This window comes from Nerophis ophidion, linkage group LG20 (assembly GCF_033978795.1).
Source record: "Nerophis ophidion isolate RoL-2023_Sa linkage group LG20, RoL_Noph_v1.0, whole genome shotgun sequence".
NCBI classification, from domain to species: Eukaryota; Metazoa; Chordata; class Actinopteri; order Syngnathiformes; family Syngnathidae; genus Nerophis; species Nerophis ophidion.
This window is the reverse complement of record NC_084630.1, coordinates 22,974,921-22,991,576: the sequence shown is the minus strand read 5'-3', so window position 1 is coordinate 22,991,576 and position 16,656 is coordinate 22,974,921. Positions and strand designations below refer to the sequence as shown.

General features: G+C 35.6%; 2 protein-coding genes across 4 annotated transcripts in view; both read right to left on the bottom strand.

Moving 5' to 3' along the window:
* The window catches only part of LOC133538851 (UTP--glucose-1-phosphate uridylyltransferase-like), a 39,744-nt gene extending 26,385 nt beyond the window's left edge, over positions 1-13,359 (bottom strand). Inside the window, exons 1-5 of one of the 2 annotated variants that reach the window (XM_061880710.1) lie at positions 13,197-13,359; positions 12,390-12,505; positions 12,198-12,305; positions 11,585-11,770; positions 11,383-11,516 (exon numbers count right to left, since the gene is read on the bottom strand). In XM_061880710.1, coding sequence (XP_061736694.1) covers positions 11,383-11,516; positions 11,585-11,770; positions 12,198-12,305; positions 12,390-12,488 — 527 coding nt within the window. In that variant the 5' untranslated portion in view covers positions 12,489-12,505; positions 13,197-13,359. Of the gene's footprint in view, positions 1-11,382; positions 11,517-11,584; positions 11,771-12,197; positions 12,306-12,389; positions 12,506-12,574; positions 12,743-13,196 lie in introns of those variants that run through there. The other variant, XM_061880709.1, reaches the window with a different exon arrangement.
* A 319-nt stretch (positions 13,360-13,678) lies between these two features.
* LOC133538853 (malate dehydrogenase, cytoplasmic-like) overlaps positions 13,679-16,656 on the bottom strand; it is a 40,246-nt gene continuing 37,268 nt past the window's right edge. For both annotated transcript variants that reach the window (XM_061880713.1, XM_061880714.1), the window contains exons 8-9: positions 14,065-14,154; positions 13,679-13,996 (exon numbers count right to left, since the gene is read on the bottom strand). In XM_061880713.1, the coding sequence (XP_061736697.1) occupies positions 13,874-13,996; positions 14,065-14,154 (213 nt within the window). In that variant the 3' untranslated portion in view covers positions 13,679-13,873. The remainder of the gene's footprint in view (positions 13,997-14,064; positions 14,155-16,656) is intronic.

Here is a 16,656-nt window from a genome sequence, read left to right as displayed (position 1 = left end):
TACTTGATGAATACGTAGGTCTACTACACTACTGTGTTTAATGTTGTCATTATGGTGGTACTTGATGAATACTTAAGTCTACTACATTACTGTATTTAATGTTGTCATTATGGTGGTACTTGATGAATACTTGGGTCTACTACACTACTGTATTTAATGTTGTCATTATGGTGGTACTTGATGACTACTTAGGTCTACTACACTACTGTATTTTAATGTTATCATTATGGTGGTACTTAATGAATACTTAGGTCTACTACACTACTATATTTTAATGTTGTCATTATGGTGGTACTTGATGAGTACTTAGGTCTACCACACTACTGTATGTCAATGTTGTCATTATGGTGGTACTTGATGAATACTTAGGTCTACTACACTACTGTATTTTAATGTTATCACTATGGTGGTACTTGATGACTACTTAGGTCTACTACATTACTGTATCTTAAAGTTGTCATGAAGGTGGTACTTGATGAATACTTATGTCTACTACACTACTGTATTTAATGTTGTCATTATGGTGGTACTTGATGAATACACAGGTCTACTACACTACTGTATGTCGATGTTGTCATTGTGGTGGTACTTAATGAATACTTAGGTCTACTACACTACTGTATTTTAATGTTGTCATTATGCTTGTACTTGATGAATACTTAGGTCTACTACATTACTGTATCTTAAAGTTGTCATTATGGTGGTACTTGATGAATACTTGGGTCTACTACACTACTGTATTTTAATGTTATCATTATGGTGGTACTTGATGAGTACTTGGGTCTACTACGCTACTGTATTTAATGTTGTCATGGTGGTACTTAATGAATACTTAGGTCTACTACACTACTGTATTTTAATGTTGTCACTATGCTTGTACTTGATGAATACTTAGGTCTACTACACTACTGTATGTAATGTTATCATGAAGGTGGTACTTGATGAATACTTAGGTCTACTACACTACTGTATTTTAATGTTATCATCATGGTGGTACTTGATGACTACTTAGGTCTACTACACTACTGTATTTTAATGTTGTCATTATGCTGGTACTTGATGAATACTTAGGTCTACTACACTACTGTATTTTAATGTTGTCATGAAGGTGATACTTGATGAATACTTTGGTCTACTACATTACTGTATGTCAATGTTGTCATTATGGTGGTACTTGATGAATACTTAGGTCTACTACACTACTGTATTTTAATGTTGTCATTATGGTGGTACTTGATGAATACTTAGGTCTACTACACTACTGTATTTAATGTTGTCATTATGGTGGTACTTGATGAATACTTAGGTCTACTACACTACTGTATTTAATGTTGTCATTATGGTTGTACTTGATGAATACTTAGGTCTACTACACTACTGTATTTAATGTTGTCATTATGGTGGTACTTGATGAATACTTAGGTCTATTACACTACTGTATTTAATGTTGTCATTATGGTGGTACTTAATTAATACTTAGAAAATGAATGGATGGATTATGGTGCTACTTAATGAATACTTAGGTGTACCACGCTACTGTATTTAATGTTGTCATTATGGTGGTACTTAATGAATACTTAGGTCCACTACACTACTGTATTTTAATATTGTCATTATGGTGGTACTTGATGACTACTTAGGTCTACTACATTACTGTATGTCAATGTTGTCATTATGGTGGTACTTGATGAATACTTAGGTCTACTACACTACTGTATTTTAATGTTGTCATGAAGGTGGTACTTGATGAATACTTTGGTCTACTACATTACTGTATGTCAATGTTGTCATTATGGTGGTGCTTGATGAATACTTAGGTCTACTACACTACTGTATTTTAATGTTGTCATTATGGTGGTACTTGATGAATACTTAAGTCTACTACATTACTGTATGTCAATGTTGTCATTATGGTGGCACTTGATGAATACTTAAGTCTACTACATTACTGTATGTCAATGTTGTCATTATGGTGGTACTTAATACTTAGAAAATGGATGGATGGATTATGGTGGTACTTAATGAATACTTAGGCCTACTACGCTACTGTATGTCAATGTTGTCATAATGTTGGTACTTGATGAATACTTAGGTCTACTACACTACTGTATTTTAATGTTGTCATGAAGGTGGTACTTGATGAATACTTTGGTCTACTACATTACTGTATGTCAATGTTGTCATTATGGTGGTACTTGATGAATACTTAGGTCTACTACACTACTGTATTTCATGTTGTCATTATGGTGGTACTTGATGAATACTTTGGTCTACTACATCACTGTATGTCAATGTTGTCATTATGGTGGTACTTGATGAATACTTAAGTCTACTACATTACTGTATGTCAATGTTGTCATTATGGTGGTACTTAATACTTAGAAAATGGATGAATGGTTTATGGTGGTACTTAATGAATACTTAGGCCTACTACGCTACTGTATGTCAATGTTGTCATTATGGTGGTACTTGATGAATACTTAGGTCTACTACACTACTGTATTTTAATGTTGTCATGAAGGTGGTACTTGATGAATACTTAGGTCTACTACACTACTGTAATTAATGTTGTCATTATGGTGGTACTTGATGAATACTTAGGTCTACTACACTACTGTATTTAAGGTTGTCATTATGGTGGTACTTGATGAATACTTAGGTCTACTACACTACTGTATTTAATGTTGTCATTATGGTGGTACTTAATTAATACTTAGAAAATGAATGGATGGATTATGGTGCTACTTAATGAATACTTAGGTGTACTACGCTACTGTATTTAATGTTGTCATTATGGTGGTACTTAATGAATACTTAGGTCCACTACACTACTGTATTTTAATATTATCATTATGGTGGTACTTGATGACTACTTAGGTCTACTACATTACATGTATGTCAATGTTGTCATTATGATGGTACTTGATGAATACTTAGGTCTACTACACTACTGTATTTTAATGTTGTCATTATGGTGGTACTTGATGAATACTTAAGTCTACTACATTACTGTATGTCAATGTTGTCATTATGGTGGTACTTGATGAATACTTAAGTCTACTACATTATTGTATGTCAATGTTGTCATTATGGTGGTACTTAATACTTAGAAAATGGATGGATGGATTATGGTGGTACTTAATGAATACTTAGGCCTACTACGCTACTGTATGTCAATGTTGTCATTATGTTGGTACTTGATGAATACTTAGGTCTACTACACTACTGTATTTTAATGTTGTCATGAAGGTGGTACTTGATGAATACTTTGGTCTACTACATTACTGTATGTCAATGTTGTCATTATGGTGGTACTTGATGAATACTTAGGTCTACTACACTACTGTATTTCATGTTGTCATTATGGTGGTACTTGATGAATACTTTGGTCTACTACATTACTGTATGTCAATGTTGTCATTATGGTGGTACTTGATGAATACTTAAGTCTACTACATTACTGTATGTCAATGTTGTCATTATGGTGGTACTTAATACTTAGAAAATGGATGGATGGATTATGTTGGTACTTAATGAATACTTAGGCCTACTACGCTACTGTATGTCAATGTTGTCATTATGGTGGTACTTGATGAATACTTAGGTCTACTACACTACTGTATTTTAATGTTGTCATGAAGGTGGTACTTGATGAATACTTTGGTCTATTACATTACTGTATGTCAATGTTGTCATTATGGTGGTACTTGATGAATACTTAGGTCTACTACACTACTGTATTTCATGTTGTCATTATGGTGGTACTTGATGAATACTTAGGTCTTCTACACTACTGTATTTAATGTTTTCATTATGGTGGTACTTAATTAATACTTAGAAAATGAATGGATGGATTATGGTTCTACTTAATGAATACTTAGTTGTACTACGCTACTGTATTTAATGTTGTCATTATGGTGGTACTTAATGAATACTTAGGTCCACTACACTACTGTATTTTAATATTATCATTATGGTGGTACTTGATGACTACTTAGGTCTACTACATTACTGTATTTTATTGTTGTCATGAAGGTGGTACTTGATGAATACTTAGGTCTACTACACTACTGTATGTCAATGTTGTCATTATGGTGGTACTTGATCAATACTTAGGTCTACTACACTACTGTATTTAATGTTGTCATTATGGTGGCACTTGATGAATACTTAGGTCTACTACATTACTGTATTTTAATGTCATGAAGGTGGTACTTGATGAATACTTAGGTCTACTACACTACTGTATGTCAATGTTGTCATTATGGTGGTACTTGATGAATACTTAGGTCTATTACACTACTGTACTTTAAAGTTGTCATTATGGTGGTACTTGATGAATACTTAGGTCTACTACACTACTGTACTTTAAAGTTGTCATTATGGTGGTACTTGATGAATACTTAAGTCTACTACATTACTGTATTTTTATGTTGTCATGAAGGTGGTATTTGATGAATACTTAGGTCTACTACATTACTGTATGTCAATGTTGTCATTATGGTGGTACTTGATGAATACTTAGGTCTACTACACTACTGTATTTCATGTTGTCATTATGGTGGTACTTGATGAATACTTAGGTCTTCTACACTACTGTATTTAATGTTTTCATTATGGTGGTACTTAATTAATACTTAGAAAATGAATGGATGGATTATGGTTCTACTTAATGAATACTTAGTTGTACTACGCTACTGTATTTAATGTTGTCATTATGGTGGTACTTAATGAATACTTAGGTCCACTACACTACTGTATTTTAATATTATCATTATGGTGGTACTTGATGACTACTTAGGTCTACTACATTACTGTATTTTAATGTTGTCATGAAGGTGGTACTTGATGAATACTTAGGTCTACTACACTACTGTATTTAATGTTGTCATTATGGTGGTACTTAATCAATACATAGAAAATGGATGGATGGATTATGGTGGTACTTAATGAATACTTAGGCCTACTACGCTACTGTATTTAATGTTGTCATTATGGTGGTACTTAATGAATACTTAGGTCTACTACACTACCATATTTTAATGTTATCATTACGGTGGTACTTGATGACGACTTAGGTCTACTACACTACTATATTTTAATGTTGTCATTATGGTGGTACTTGATGAATATTTAGGTCTACTACACTACTGTATGACAATGTTGTCATTATGGTGGTACTTGATGAATACTTAGGTCTACTACACTACTGTATTTAATGTTATCATTATGGTGGTACTTAATGAATACCTAAGTCTACTACACTACTGTATTTTAATGTTATCATTATGGTAGTACTTAATGAATACTTAAGTCTACTACACTACTGTATTTTAATGTTGTATTTATGGTGGTACTTGATGAATACTTAGGTCTACTACACTACTGTATTTAATGTTGTCATTATGGTGGTACTTGATGAATACTTAAGTCTACTACATTACTGTATTTTAATGTTGTCATGAAGGTGGTACTTGATGAATACTTAGGTCTACTACATTACTGTATTTTAATGTTGTCATGAAGGTGGTACTTGATGAATACTTAGGTCTACTACACTACTGTATGTCAATGTTGTCATTATGGTGGTGCTTGATGAATACTTAGGTCTACTACACTACTGTACTTTAAAGTTGTCATTATGGTGGTACTTGATGAATACTTAAGTCTACTACATTACTGTGTTTAATGTTGTATTTATGGTGGTACTTGATGAATACTTAGGTCTACTACACTACTGTATTTTAATGTTATCATTATGGTGGTACTTGATGAATACTTAGGTCTACTACACTACTGTATGTCAATGTTGTCATTATGGTGGTACTTGAGAAATACTTAGGTCCACTACACTACTGTATTTAATGTTGTCATTATGGTGGTACTTGATGAATACTTAGGTCTACTATACTACTGTATTTTAATGTTATCATTATGGTAGTACTTGATGAATACTTAAGTCTACTACACTACTGTATTTTAATGTTGTATTTATGGTGGTACTTGATGAATACTTAGGTCTACTACACTACTGTATTTAATGTTGTCATTATGGTGGTACTTGATGAATACTTAGGTCTACTACACTACTGTAGTTTAATGTTGTCATTATGGCGGTACTTGATGAATACTTAGGTCTACTACACTACTGTATGTCAATATTGTCATTATGGTGGTACTTGATGAATACTTAGGTCTACTACACTACTGTATTTTAATGTTGTCATTATGGTGGTACTTGATGAATACCTAGGTCTACTACACTACTGTATTTTAATGTTATCATTTTGGTGGTACTTGATGACTACTTAGGTCTACTACACTACTGTATTTTAATGTTGTCATTGTGGTGGTACTTGATGAATACTTAAGTCTACTACATTACTGTATTTAATGTTGTCATTATGGTGGTACTTGATGAATACTTGGGTCTACTACACTACTGTATTTTAATGTTGTCATAATGGTGGTACTTGATGAATACTTAGGTCTACTACACTACTGTATTTTAATGTTGTCATGATGGTGGTACTTGATGAATACTTAGGTCTACTACACTACTGTATTTAATGTTGTCATTATGGTGGTACTTGATGAATACTTAAGTCTACTACATTACTGTATTTTAATGTTGTCATGAAGTTGGTACTTGATGAATACTTAGGTCTACTACACTACTGTATTTTAATGTTATCATTATGGTAGTACTTGATGAATACTTAAGTCTACTACACTACTGTATTTTAATGTTGTATTTATGGTGGTACTTGATGAATACTTAGGTCTACTACACTACTGTATTTAATGTTGTCATTATGGTGGTACTTGATGAATACTTAGGTCTACTACACTACTGTAGTTTAATGTTGTCATTATGGCGGTACTTGATGAATACTTAGGTCTACTACACTACTGTATGTCAATATTGTCATTATGGTGGTACTTGATGAAAACTTAGGTCTACTACACTACTGTATTTTAATGTTGTCATTATGGTGGTACCTGATGAATACCTAGGTCTACTACACTACTGTATTTTAATGTTATCATTTTGGTGGTACTTGATGACTACTTAGGTCTACTACACTACTGTATTTTAATGTTGTCATGAAGGTGGTACTTGATGACTACTTAGGTCTACTACACTACTGTATTTTAATGTTGTCATTATGGTGGTACTTGATGAATACTTAAGTCTACTACATTACTGTATTTAATGTTGTCATTGTGGTGGTACTTGATGAATACTTAAGTCTACTACATTACTGTATTTAATGTTGTCATTATGGTGGTACTTGATGAATACTTGGGTCTACTACACTACTGTATTTTAATGTTGTCATGATGGTGGTACTTGATGAATACTTAGGTCTACTACACTACTGTATTTTAATGTTGTCATGATGGTGGTACTTGATGAATACTTAGGTCTACTACATTACTGTATTTTAATGTTGTCATGAAGGTGGTACTTGATGAATACTTAGGTCTACTACACTACTGTATGTCAATGTTGTCATTATTGTGGTGCTTGATGAATACTTAGGTCTACTACACTACTGTACTTTAAAGTTGTCATTATGGTGGTACTTGATGAATACTTAAGTCTACTACATTACTGTATTTAATGTTGAATTTATGTTGGTACTTGATGAATACTTAGGTCTACTACACTACTGTATTTTAATGTTATTATGGTGGTACTTGATGAATACTTAGGTCTACTACACTACTGTATGTCAATGTTGTCATTATGGTGGTACTTGAGAAATACTTAGGTCCACTACACTACTGTATTTAATGTTGTCATTATGGTGGTACTTAATGAATACTTAGGTCTACTACACTACTGTATTTTAATGTTATCATTATGGTGGTACTTGATGAATACTTAAGTCTACTACACTACTGTATTTTAATGTTGTATTTATGGTGGTACTTGATGAATACTTAGGTCTACTACACTACTGTATTTAATGTTGTCATTATGGTGGTACTTGATGAATACTTAAGTCTACTACACTACTGTATGTCAATATTGTCATTATGGTGGTACTTGATGAATACTTAGGTCTACTACACTACTGTATTTTAATGTTGTCATTATGGTGGTACTTGATGAATACCTAGGTCTACTACACTACTGTATTTTAATGTTATCATTTTGGTGGTACTTGATGACTACTTAGGTCTACTACACTACTGTATTTTAATGTTGTCATGAAGGTGGTACTTGATGACTACTTAGGTCTACTACACTACTGTATTTTAATGTTGTCATTATGGTGGTACTTGATGAATACTTAAGTCTACTACATTACTGTATTTAATGTTGCCATTGTGGTGGTACTTGATGAATACTTAAGTCTACTACATTACTGTATTTAATGTTGTCATTATGGTGGTACTTGATGAATACTTGGGTCTACTACACTACTGTATTTTAATGTTGTCATGATGGTGGTACTTGATGAATACTTAGGTCTACTACACTACTGTATTTTAATGTTGTCATGATGGTGGTACTTGATGAATACTTAGGTCTACTACACTACTGTAGTTTAATGTTGTCATTATGGTGGTACTTGATGAATACTTAGGTCTATTACACTACTGTATGTCAATGTTGTCATTATGGTGGTACTTGATGAATACTTAGGTCTACTACACTACTGTATTTAATGTTGTAATTATGGTGGTACTTGATGAATACTTAGGTCTACTACACTACTGTATTTAATGTTGTCATTATGGTGGTACTTAATTAATACTTAGAAAATGGATGGATGGATTATAGAGCTACTTAATGAATACTTATGTCTACTACGCTACTGTATTTAATGTTGTCATTATGGTGGTACTTAATGAATACTTAGGTCCACTACACTACTTTATTTTAATATCATCATTATGGTGGTACTGGATGACTACTTAGGTCTACTACATTACTGTATTTTATTGTTGTCATGAAGGTGGTACTTGATGAATACTTAGGTCTACTACACTACTGTATGTCAATGTTGTCATTATGGTGGTACTTGATCAATACTTAGGTCTACTACACTACTGTATTTAATGTTGTCATTATGGTGGCACTTGATGAATACTTAGGTCTACTACATTACTGTATTTTAATGTCATGAAGGTGGTACTTGATGAATACTTAGGTCTACTACACTACTGTATGTCAATGTTGTCATTATGGTGGTACTTGATGAATACTTAGGTCTATTACACTACTGTACTTTAAAGTTGTCATTATGGTGGTACTTGATGAATACTTAGGTCTACTACACTACTGTACTTTAAAGTTGTCATTATGGTGGTACTTGATGAATACTTAAGTCTACTACATTACTGTATTTTTATGTTGTCATGAAGGTGGTATTTGATGAATACTTAGGTCTACTACACTACTGTATGTCAATGTTGTCATTATGGTGGTACTTGATGAATACTTAGGTCTACTACACTACTGTACTTTAAAGTTGTCATTATGGTGGTACTTGATGAATACTTAAGACTACTACACTACTGTATGTCAATGTTGTCATTATGGTGGTACTTGATGAATACTTAGGTCTACTACATTACTGTATTTTAATGTTGTCATGAAGGTGGTACTTGATGAATACTTAGGTCTACTACACTACTGTATGTCAATGTTGTCATTATGGTGGTACTTGATGAATACTTAGGTCTACTACACTACTGTACTTTAAAGTTGTCATTATGGTGGTACTTGATGAATACTTAAGTCTACTACATTACTGTATTTAATGTTGTCATTATGGTGGTACTTGATGAATACTTGGGTCTACTACACTACTGTATTTAATGTTGTCATTGTGGTGGTACTTGATGAATACTTAGGTCTACTACACTACTGTATGTCAATGTTGTGATTATGGTGGTACTTGATGAATACTTAGGTCTACTACACTACTGTATTTAATGTTGTCATTATGGTGGTACTTATTAATACTTAGAAAATGGATGGATGGATTATGGTGGTACTTAATGAATACTTAGGTCTACTACATTACTGTATTTTAATGTTATCATTATGGTGGTACTTGATGACTACTTAGGTCTACTACACTACTGTATTTTAATGTTATCATTATGGTGGTACTTAATGAATACTTAGGTCTACTACACTATATTTTAATGTTGTCATTATGGTGGTACTTGATGAGTACTTAGGTCTACTACACTACTGTATGTCAATGTTGTCATTATGGTGGTACTTGATGAATACTTAGGTCAACTACACTACTGTATTTTAATGTTATCATTATGGTGGTACTTGATGACTACTTAGGTCTACTACATTACTGTATCTTAAAGTTGTCATGAAGGTGGTACTTGATGAATACTTATGTCTACTACACTACTGTATTTAATGTTGTCATTATGGTGGTACTTGATGAATACACAGGTCTACTACACTACTGTATGTCGATGTTGTCATTGTGGTGGTACCTGATGAATACTTAGGTCTACTACAATACTGTATTTTAATGTTGTCATGATGGTGGTACTTGATGAATACATAGGTCTACTACACTATTGTAGTTTAATGTTTTCATTATGGTGGTACTTGATGAATACTTAGGTCTACTACAATACTGTATGTCAATGTTGTCATTATGGTGGTACTTGATGAATACTTAGGTCTACTACACTACTGTATTTAATGTTGTCATTATGGTGGTACTTGATGAATACTTAGGTCTACTACACTACTGTATTTAATGTTGTCATTATGGTGGTACTTAATACTTAGAAAATGGATGGATGGATTATGTTGGTACTTAATGAATACTTAGGTCTACTACGCTACTGTATTTAATGTTGTCATTATGGTGGTACTTAATGAATACTTAGGTCTACTACACTACTGTATTTTAATGTTGTCATTATGGTGGTACTTAATGAATACTTAGGTCTACTACACTACTGTATTTTAATGTTGTCATTATGGTGGTACTTGATGAATACTTAGGTCTACACTACTGTATTTTAATGTTGTCATTATGGTGGTACTTGATGAATACTTAGGTCTACTACACTACTGTATTTTAATGTTGTCATTATGGTGGTATTTGATGAATACTTAGGTCTACTACACTACTGTATTTTAATGTTGTCATTATCGTGGCACTTAATGACTACTTAGGTCTACTACATTACTGTATTTTAATGTTGTCATGAAGGTGGTACTTGATGAATACTTAGGTCTACTACACTACTGTATGTCAATGTTGTCATTAAAGTGGTACTTGATGAATACTTAGGTTTACTACACTACTGTATTTAATGTTGTCGTTCAGGTGGTACTTGATAACTACTTAGGTCTACTAGTCAGGCGTGGCGTACCTGCTCTGGTTGAAGGTGTGGATCTTGATGCGACGATGCTTGTACTTCTGCAGGATCTTCTTGGTCTCCTGGTCCGTGTTGAAGGAGTTCATGAGCACCAGAGGAACGTCGGCCTTGAAGCTTTTGTTCAAGTGCTGACATCAGCAGAAGAAGAGGAGGAGGTGACGCAGGTGTTTGGAGGCGGGGCCACAGCGGTCGTTACCTCGATCTGCTGAACGGTGAGATCCAGGAAGGTGTTCTCGTTGCGGACGCTGATGAGACTCTTGGGACCCTTGCAGCCCATGCTGGTGCCCAGGCCGCCATTCAGCTTGACCACCGCCAGCTTGTTGAGGCTGGCGGCGATGTCGTCTGGGAGACCCCTGGCCTTGATCTTCTCGTACGCTTGGATCTGTCAATCAAACATCGTCACCTCAGGGGGGGGCGGAGCTACCTAGGACAACACGCGGACACATTTGTTTGCTCTGAACCTTGGCCTGGTTCAACATGGCCCCGCTATTCTTGGCCGTGGCCTTTAGTGGGCGCCGCTATTCTGGGAGGTGTGACGGTACAACTTCCCTGATGATGTTCCTTCTGAGCAACATGAAGACGTCTCATTCTACTTCCTGTTTCATCGCCATGACGGCAACATGTCATTGAAGCATCAATGAAGTTTGGTTTAGTTCTATGTGCACAAAATATATTATTATTGCTCTTTTTTTTTCCTCCTTGTTTTACTTTTGTAGCTGTGTGTAGAAACGGCGCCGCTGGTTGCATGAGCGCTGTGCCCTTTGATGTTTGTTTTCATCTTTCCCTTGCCTTTCAGTCACGGTACTCACAGCTTCCTCTGGGGGCCGGCTGATTTTGGCCCAGTCGACGGCGGGACCTTTGACCTGCAGGAAGGTGTTGAAGAGCCTCTGGAAGCCCTCAAAGTCTTTCCTGCAGCGCTGCAAGGAAACATTTAGCGCATTCTTAGGGACTTCCTGTTCCAGCGAGCCTAACCTCTGACCCTCCCCTCTTCCAGGGCCCACCTGGGCTTCGGCGTCGCCGGCGGTGGCGAGCAGCTCCTCCAGCTCGCGCTGCATGGACTCCTGGTGCTGCTGCCGCAGTTTCTCCTGGAACTCCGTCATGGCTCCTCGGCTCAGGTCTGCACACAATCACACGGCGCGTTTCAGTGGCGGACGTCGCTAGGAAATGGCACAAGAACCAAACTCACCCGCCACGGTCAGAGACATGGCGTCGCCGCTCACTATAGCACGCACAGTCAGGCAACAAAGCTCTGCCTCCTCATCCTCAGCAAAGGTCACAGATTGACAGCTTGGACTCAAACATCCCATAAACCCCGCCCACAAGCCTCACCGCCAATCACAACAATGCATGTGTGCGGTACACAAATGGGTCACTATACGGCAATCAATTGTTTACCGGCACAGTAACGTCATCAAACTTGCTCTTCAATCGATGAACATGTCTAAGAGAAAAGCAGTAGGAAGAAGCCGAGCTTATTCAATCCTTTTAAATGCTTAGACTCATTGTTTACGCCAAATCACTTCAGTTTATTCCCAAATATAACGGAAATGTTGTTCTGGGCAGCCAATCATGGGTTACCCCCCTCATGACGTCATCGCACTAACGACAAAACTTCATAATAAAAGTAATTTAATATAAAATTAAATTTTTCTACAAGTCAGGTGATTTTGCGTTTGTGTTTGACAGCATGACATTTAAATTGTCACGTAGGGCTCGGGAGTCAGAAGTTAAGCAGAAAGATAAGTTGAACTTTTAAAATATTGATGAAAGACGTCAATAAATGTCAATGTTCACTGGGAAGTGCTCACCTGAAGCGGCTGGGAAGAAGCAGGACGGACTTGGAACACCAACACGGACTTTGAGGATCCTGAAGTTCACTTGCAAAGTCCACAAGTGGACCGAAATGGATCAAACGTCACCATCCTCTTTTAGCTAGCTCCTTAGCCTCCCGGCCATGACACGACACCATCCCGCCCCCTGCGTGACGTATGAATGAGCGAGAGCGCTGATTGGTCCCACGCACCTGTCGATCACCAGATCCCGCGACAAGCTCAAAACAGTAAACTTTTGTGATTACCAAAAATAATTATAATTTATTTATAATCAAGTATAATATTTAAAGATTAAGAAAGTTTGTTTATAAAATCATAGTAATCAATATACCTTATTAGTTCAAATATGTTTGCAAAATTAACAAAGTAAATCATTCAAAACATATTTAAATGAAACTTGAGTGTATACTTTGATGAGCAAAGTTTCAAACAGATGTTTCTAAAGCAAACAAGAAGACTGGATGTTCTGCTTCAGTTTTATTGTTGTGGACGACTTGTGAGTGCTTCTAACATCAATGTCTGCCGGCCGCATTTTTGTTTCTGATGGACATGTCTGACACACACACCCAGAGGTGGCGTGTTGGTAGGAAGATGGTGGCAGGCTTGGGTTTTTACAGCCGGGCGCAGAGGGGACGGCCAGCAGGGGGCGCCAGTCACTGGCCCAGGAAGTCCAGGGCGGTGTCTCGCTCTTCCACCAGTTCAGCTGCCGTGGCGTCCATCTTAGCGCGGGAGAAGTCGTTGATGGCGAGCCCGTCTACCACTTTCCAGGTCTTGTTCTGCGGCAGGTCAGAGGTCAGCCACAACTCTGTTAATTGAGTCATCACTTAGCAACGCCGGGACTCACTTTGATCTGGACAGGGAAGGAGTAGATGAGGTCCTCGGGAATGCCATAAGAGTTTCCTCCCGCGTACACGCCCATGGACACAAAGTCGCCCTGACAGGAAACAGCTAGCATTAGCAAGTATTATCGCAGCAAAGCTATTTGCAAACACACACCTCATTCTGTGTGTCTGCAATACCATTTACCTGTCCCTCTACTCATTTGTGTGTCTGTATATCAATCTGTGTGTGTGTAATCTTAATAGTTTGTGTCTCTGTATGTCAATCTGTGTGTGTAATCTGTTTAGCTTGTGTACTAATGTGTGTCTGTATCTCAATTTGTGTGTGCAATCTGATTAGTTTGTGTACAAATGTGTGTCTGTATCTCAATTTGTGTGTGCAATCTGATTAGTTTGTGTACTAATTTGTGTCTGTATCTCAATTTGTGTGTGCAATCTGATTAGGTTGTGTACTAATGTGTGTTTGTATCTCAATCTGTGTGTGTGTAATATGATTAGTTCGTGTACTAATTTGTGTGTTTGTATCTCAATTTGTGTGCAATCTGATTAGTTTGTGTACTACTTTGTGTGTCTCTCAATTTATGTGTAATCTGAATTAATTTGTGTACTAATTTGTGTGTCTGTATCTCAATTTGTGTGTAATCTGATTAGTTTGTTTACTAATTTGTGTCTGTCTCAATCTGTGTAATCTAATACATTTGTGTACTAATTTGTTTATCTGTAATATGATTTGTGTACTAATTTGTGTGTTTCTCAATCTGTGCGTGTGTGTAGTTTGATTATTGTACCATTATGTGTGTTTATATTTCAATTTGTGTGTGTGCAATCCGATTAGTTTGTGTACCAATTTCTGTGTCTGTATCCCAATCTGTGTAATCTGATTATTTTGTGTACTAATCTGTATCAATCTGTGTGGGTAATTGATAAATGAGTGTACTAATTTGTGTCTTTGTGTGTGTGTTTTTGTAATCTGATTGGTTTGTGTACTAATTTGAGTGTCTGTATCTCAATCTGTGTGTGTGTGTAATCCTATTCCTGTGTTTGTGTACTAATTTGTGTGTGTAATCTGATTAATCTGTGTAGCTACTTGTGTCTGTATCTCAATTTTTGTGTGTAATCTGATTAGTTTGTGTACAAATTCCTTTGTCTCTCAATCTGTGTGTAATCTGATTAGTTTGTGTGTCTTTATCTCAATCCGTGTGTAATTGAATATTTAGAGTACTAATTTGTGTGTATCTGATTGGTTTGTGTACTAATTTGTGTGTCTATCTGAAGCTGTGTGTGTAATCCTATTCCTGTGGTAGTGTACTAATGTGAATGAATGAATGAATGGTTTATTTTGAGCCATGCAAACAAAACAAGAGAATGAAATAAAATACAAAAGAAATATATAGATACATTATTTTTACACCTACATTGAAAACATTACATGTGACTAATCTTTTGTAGATGTCAAGATTAGCTCAAAAGGGAGTGGGAAGAAGTAAACTTATTTGGTCCCACCCCTATACATATACAATATATATTACAATAATATATATAATATAATTCAATTCAGTGGTTGCTGCTATATATTGTCTATACAAAATACATTTAAATTCACACACACTTACATATATACATATGTACACACACATATACAATTTATATATATATATATATATATATATACACACACAATCACATACATACACACATGCATATACCCAAAATACACACACACACACACACACACACACACACACACACACACACACACACACACACACACACACACACACACACACACACACACACACACACACACACACACACACACACACACACACACACACCTACATAAATACAATATATACAATAGTATATATAATATACACTTTTTTCTAAACATTATTAACAGTTTATGGTGCCTATGGGAACAAGCTTTCATTTTGACTGTGATATTAGTGGTTAATAGTGGATCTGTGGCTGTGGAGCTATTGCCCCTGATCAACAGGACCTGAGGACCACTCTTGCTATGTGTCCTATGCTGTGCATTAAAAGAGACGAGGGGAGCCCCCTGCCAGAGGAGTTATCCACGAACATAAGATCCCCCACTCGCCTGCCCTGTACTCCAGATAGTGTACCCAAATCCCTTTTCTTAGTTTCCATCGGCACCAATTCTTTAGTCAGAATTCATATTTGTTTTTACATTTGCAGCAAATTAGTATTACTCAAATTGCATATAGGATTGTTTGTGTACACACACACACACACACACACACACACACACACACACACACACACACACACACACACACACACACACACACACACACACACAATTCAATGTATTTCTCTCATTGATACTAATTCATATAGGTTAACTAGTTGGGTGATGTCATAGAAGTAATAATAATAATAATGATATCAACAATGACTAAACAATAATAATATCGATAATGATAATAATAATAACAATATGAACAATAGCAATAGCAATGACAATAAATGATGACAATAATACATATAAAATAATGAAAATGATGATGATGATGATGATAATAACAACAATAATAATAATAATAACAATAATCATTATTAGCCAGTGATGGAGT